Source organism: Vitis riparia, chromosome 6 (assembly GCF_004353265.1).
Source record: "Vitis riparia cultivar Riparia Gloire de Montpellier isolate 1030 chromosome 6, EGFV_Vit.rip_1.0, whole genome shotgun sequence".
NCBI classification, from domain to species: domain Eukaryota; kingdom Viridiplantae; phylum Streptophyta; class Magnoliopsida; order Vitales; family Vitaceae; genus Vitis; species Vitis riparia.
The window spans coordinates 3,292,877-3,298,876 of record NC_048436.1 but is presented as its reverse complement, the minus strand read 5'-3'; the positions used below and the strand labels follow the sequence as shown (position 1 = coordinate 3,298,876).

The window sequence follows — 6,000 nt, the reverse complement described above, 5'->3', positions numbered from 1 at the left end:
CAAGACAATCTTTAAGATCATAATTCTCGTTCGAGATCGATTGGCATATATAGGATGACTAGTTTAGTTCATGCTTTGTGGACTGATATAGTCCTTGAGATCAGTGACATAATTGATTTTAGAGTCCGTTTGATAGTAATTTTAAGAAGCGCTTCTAATTCTTTTAATACTTCAAAATTTTATCATATAAATATTAAAAGTACTAAACATATTCTTAGAGAGAGATGCAAATGTTGCATGAAGTAAAAGGCAATCTTAGTGTTTTCCACATAATCATATTTATGGTGGGCAAAAATAAAAAAAAATAAAAATTATCCACATAATCATCCTTGTATATAAAAGAGATTAGATTCCGAACTATTTCAAAGTTGGATTTGCATGTGGGTTTTTCCTTTTTTTTTTTTTTTAATAATAATTATTTTGGTCCAAAAGTCAGAAGTAGTTTCTTGTCCAATGTCATCAATCTTTTCAAATTGTGAGGGTAGTCCAATCCAATGGACACGACATCTTAATTTAACTAATTTCTTGAGCCTATTAATTGAGAGGACTAAGCCTCATCTCTCCATTTAAACAAAGAGAGGGATGTTTCGTACATCTTGCCAGTTTTAAATATATTGATTTAAAAAAATAAAAAATATTAATAATACTATAATTTTTATAATCTTATTTAATAGTAAACAATAATTTAATACCAATAAAATTTTGCATTTAATTAAAAAAAAATTAGTAAATTATTTTCATATTGGTAATCATCAAAATTGAGACTGCATGCTAACGTCTACTGACACTTGACTTGTTATTTTCAGTGTTTAATCATGCCGAAAATGACGATGGGAGGATTAGATTCCAAATAGATTATGTACACACTCCTCACCATTCTCAGTTGACTTGCCACGTGGAAATTGTATTCAATATTAGCCTTTTGTGATTTTACAGAGACAAATTTCATTATTTTGTTTTTATTTTTCAAATTTAGAGTGATTCTATAAAACGTTTTTAATATTTTTAATGTTTTAATGGTAAAAATTTTCAAGTATTATAAATATTAAAAGTGTTTATATAATCACAATCAAATGGATTCTTAATATATGAATCATGACCTTTGACGATTCAACTTGTCCAAATTCTAAGACTTATATTTCAATTTGCCTACCCCCACCCATATATTTGCTTTTCTCCAAAACGTTCTACTGATAATCAAACTTTGATTTATGACTTGCCCCAAGTCATTGGCTCAACAGTTGTACCGTCGGGCCCAAAAAATGAAAAAAAAAAGGAACATAGTTTCATAAAACTCTTTCTAATTGAATTCATAAAATTAATTTTATGGTATATGCATATGCAGATGGTATAGCATGTGGAGATTGCAGTGAAATCCCAAAAACATTTTGTTCACTATATAGCCATGAACTCATCCTCTCTTAAGGTTTTGCTGCACTGGCCTATTTCAATATTGGCCCTTGTGATCTTCTTCAGTACTACTTGTGTAAGTGCAACACAGCCTCATTTGCTAAGGCTGGGTGTGCTGGGGCGCACATTTCTGAGAGAGCCTGCAACATTTTCTGAATCGGTATCTGAAGAATTTCAGACTTTTTATTACAACCAAACATTGGATCATTTCAACTATAGGCCTGAAAGCTACATCACTTTTCAACAAAGATATGTGGTGAATTTCAAGTACTGGGGTGGTGCAAATGCCAGTGCTCCCATATTTGCTTATCTGGGTGCAGAAGCAGACCTGGATTATGACTTGTCCGGTCTAGGATTTCTCACAGATAACGCTCATCAGTTTAAGGCTCTTCTGGTGTATATTGAGGTTAGTATATTTGGGAGCTTAATGTTTATAGCTCATCAGTTTAAGGTTTGATGGCTGAAGTGGCTTTTTATAAACTCAGCATAGGTACTATGGGAAATCAATTCCGTTTGGATCAAGAGAAGAGGCCTTCAAAAATGCTAGCACTCTAGGGTATTTCAACTCCGCCCAAGCTATTGCAGATTATGCAGAGGTGCTTATATACATAAAGAAGAAATTGCTTGCTGAGAATTCCCCTGTCATCGTGGTCGGAGCTTCTTATGGGGGAAGTAAGTTACCATGTCGAGTACTTAATCTCAGTGTTTTTCATAACATGTCGTTAAACTCTGTTTCTATCTCTCTTTTCCTAATTCAGTGCTAGCTTCATGGTTCCGGCTAAAGTATCCTCATGTTGCCCTTGGAGCTCTGGCCTCTTCTGCCCCCATACTTTATTTTGATGATATTACTCCCCATAATGGATACTTCTCCATTGTCACCAAGGATTTCAGAGTAATGTCCTTCCATTTTCTTTGTTTTTCTTTTCTTTTTTAATTTTTACACTATGAGCTAAAGGTCACATGGATTGGTTATTTTTAACTGCAGGAAGCTAGTGAGAGCTGCTACAAAACCATAAGCGAATCATGGTCTGAGATCGACAGAGTTGCTTCCGAGCCCAACGGCCTTTCAATCCTCAGCAAGAAATTCAGAATTTGCGGGTAAATAAATATCGATACTCTTCTTTCCTTGCTCTCATTCACGGATTCAGAAGCTAAGACTTAATCTAAGACTCATTGATTTGTTCCTGTGTTGTTTCAGTCAATTGAATAATTCCGATGAGCTCAAGGAGTTCTTGGAAAGAACATACTCTATTGCAGCTCAATATGATGCTCCACCAAGCTACCCTGTTACTGTGGTGTGCGGTGGGATTGATGGAGCACCAGAAGGAAGCGATATTCTAAGTCGAATATTTGCAGGTGTCGTTGCTTTTAGAGGAAACATGTCTTGCTATTACACAAGTAATACTACTGATTATCCGATTGAAACAATTCAGGGCTGGGGATGGCAGGTAACTACAGACTCCTATCAGAATAAAATTATAAGCACAGTTGTACTAATTCTCTTGGCTGATCTTTGTGCGCATACAGACATGCAGTGAGATGGTAATACCAATAGGGCGTGCCGTCAATGATACCATGTTTCCTCCAGCGCCTTTCAATCTAACCACCTTTAGCCGGGACTGCACAAGCCTCTATGGCGTCTCGCCTCGGCCTCATTGGGTCACAACTTATTACGGAGGCCATGTACTTATGCTTCTTTCCAATATCTTAAGCACTTCTAATTAATTTCAAAATAGTCACTCTATAATTTTTATGCCAATTGCAGGATATAGAGCTGATTCTCCGTAGATTTGCTAGCAACATCATCTTCTCTAACGGGCTAAGAGATCCTTATAGCATTGGCGGGTAATTGGAAGCACATTGACACATTCTTTTTGTTTCTGTTTCTGTTTCAGTAGGGGTTGTATATATGTATATATACACTGAACAAAGACACATTCCTCAATCTGATTTTTTGGGTCTTTGATTGTAGGGTATTGAAGAACATATCCAATTCTATTCTTGCCATTCTCACAGTCAATGGTATGTTTCTCAATTTTGTTTTAAACCCTATTGTCATCTACAAGGCCAAACATAAAATATCAAAGCTATTGTATAAGAAAGACCACACATATATTATCTAGAATGACTCAATCATAGCAGAGGAAAAAACAAAACATGATAGCTATCATATGGGGGACATAGATTAGAATGGCTCTATCATTGTCAATTCAACTCAATGGAATATGCTCTATTGGAAAGTTATATAATACAAGTCTCACTCTGCAGGGTCCCACTGCTTGGATTTACTCCCGGCGGCTTCAACTGATCCGGAATGGTTGGTGATGCAGAGAAAGGCCGAGGTTGAGATCATTGAAGGCTGGATCGCTCAGTACTATGTCGATCTTCATGCCATAACAAAATAAAACGAACCCTGCTTAATCATTGTAAGAACTAATGGTGTTATCATATTTGGAGAGATCAAAAGAAGTAGTTCCTTTGCAATGGGATATGTTGCGGGTGCTATTTGAATTGGAATTTGATAATACAAATAGGAGAAATATTTGATGTTGGCTCAAATTGTTGGTGGTGTTGTGGGTACCAATTGAGGCCCACCTCTAATAAATGTTTAAGTTGTGAAGGCAAAAGAAAGAAATTGCTCCCGAATTTGACAGTATGAGGGAAAGGGGAAACGATTTGAAAGCTTCCAGTGGAAGAAGATGAGCTTTAATTGGCCCCGTCTGCTTTGTCGGCTACAGGGATTGTGTTAGCTAAGCCATAATTCCACAAGAATGGATATTAGAATTTAAGACTTGTAAGACCTTGTTTGGACAGCATTTTTACTTTTTATTTTTATTTTTATTTATTTATTTATTATTATTATTATTTTTTTCGGTTAGAGCCTAAAGTTGAAGGCACGGTTATAATTTTTAGATGGTAATATTGGTTATAAACATTAGATTAAATATTAAATAATTTTTTGTACAGGTCAAAACACTAGTTTTATAAAAAAATTATATGTTCTTCACTTTCATATTAAACTCTTTTTTAAGTTATAAATTTTTTGAGCAAAATTTACCAACTTGCATAGAATTAAGTTTAAAAAATAGGTTTTTGACTTCTTAGAAGTAGATCCAAATAAGACCTAAGTCCATTTGGTTTTAGAAGGTTAAAAGCATGTTTTTTTCCCCAAAAATTAGCATTGGATAAAATTTTAAAATCAAGGAGCACTTAGTAATGATTTTTTTTTTTTTTTTTTAAATCATTTATTTATTTATTTTATATCTCATCATAAAAACACTTTTAAAATAATTAAAAGTATTTATGATTAAAAACATTTTCAATAGAAGTATTACAAGCAAAAAATTCTTTGACGAGGATGAATAAAATTATATTCTCTGAGGAAACGAGACAATTGTGTTTTAGACTTAGTTGCGTTCAAAAATTAAGTTTTGATTCATATAAGTTCACTATTTAAGTTCAAGACCTAGAGGAAGTATGAAAATTGAGAAAAATGATATGAATTTTTTATCTTTCCAAAAATGACTTTTATTGACTATTAAAAAAAAGAGTAGAAAAATATTAATTTAAATTTTATTCCTTTTGCAAATTTCAATAAAATTTAATATAATTTAGTGATTTGGAAAAAAATACACCATTTTCCAAAAAAATAAAATAAATTATTATTATTTAAAAATCAAACATCTTGGAAAATATATATATTTAAAATTATGTATATAAAAAATAACTAAAAATATGTCAAATTTATTTTTTTAAAATAATATATATATTTTTTAAAAAATTAGTTTTCTAAAAATAATAAATTTTCAGAATAATTATTAAAAAAAATTAAGATAAAAAAGTTTATCAAACATTATGGTAAAAAATAGTTTTAAAGGGTATATTGGTCTCTTCATATTTTATATCTTTTTTATCAATTATGCAACTTTTATGAGTCAAATCTTAATTTTTGGGCCCAATTGAGTCCAAAAGACAATTATCCTTAAGGAAATTTTATGCTACCTTGAGAGAGAGTGTTTTGACTATTAAATTATGTTGTTGGTGCATAAGGTGGAGGAGACTTGCAACAAAGATGAATCTTATCCTCGTGCTAAAACAAAAAGGTTATTAAATTTAATAAATTATTTTTATATATTACTTCAAGTTAATTTAATTAATTTTAATTTTTTATATAAATATTAAATTTAATATTTTTTTTCTTTCCTTATTGCTTTTCCGATAACCAACACTTAAACAATCTAACAAGTTTTGGGTATGTCATGTCAAGGGAGTATGTAAATTTTTTATAATAGTATGATGCATTAAAAAAATAATAATTTGTAAAATATAGTAGTAAAAATAAAATTTTCAAAACTATCATAGTTTCAACACATAAGAAAGAGACCATGATAAAATCTATCTGGAAACTTCAAATTAATAAAAAATAGTCTATTATTTATTTTTCTTTTAAAAAAAATGCAAAAATTGTCTAATCAAGAGGGGATTTCTAAAAATAATAAAAATTAAAAACTAAAATCGTTTCTTAAAGAGACGATTTCTTAAAAACAAGAAAATTATATCAATACAAGAATCATCTCTCGAAAAGACTAT

At 31.4% G+C, this 6,000-nt stretch overlaps 1 protein-coding gene across 1 annotated transcript; it reads left to right on the top strand.

Annotated features, from left to right (window-relative positions):
• Positions 1 to 1,338: 1,338 nt before the first annotated feature.
• Positions 1,339 to 4,199, top strand: LOC117915802 (lysosomal Pro-X carboxypeptidase-like). Its single transcript, XM_034831491.1, has 9 exons — positions 1,339 to 1,816; positions 1,896 to 2,082; positions 2,169 to 2,302; positions 2,396 to 2,508; positions 2,609 to 2,858; positions 2,938 to 3,093; positions 3,176 to 3,255; positions 3,383 to 3,432; positions 3,679 to 4,199. The coding sequence occupies exons 1-9, from the start codon at positions 1,406 to 1,408 to the stop codon at positions 3,813 to 3,815; spliced, it is 1,518 nt and encodes a 505-aa protein (XP_034687382.1). The 5' UTR covers positions 1,339 to 1,405; the 3' UTR covers positions 3,816 to 4,199.
• Positions 4,200 to 6,000: the final 1,801 nt, after the last annotated feature.

What these genes read in the sequence shown, in the direction of transcription:
- LOC117915802 (XM_034831491.1), top strand. Translation starts at nt 1,406, where the DNA reads ATGAACTCATCCTCTCTTAAGGTTTTGCTGCACTGGCCTATTTCAATA. An exon ending in TTGTCACCAAGGATTTCAGA is followed by an intron (nt 2,303 to 2,395) that starts GTAATGTCCTTC and finishes TTTTAACTGCAG; the next exon opens with GAAGCTAGTGAGAGCTGCTA. An exon ending in TTCAGGGCTGGGGATGGCAG is followed by an intron (nt 2,859 to 2,937) that starts GTAACTACAGAC and finishes GTGCGCATACAG; the next exon opens with ACATGCAGTGAGATGGTAAT.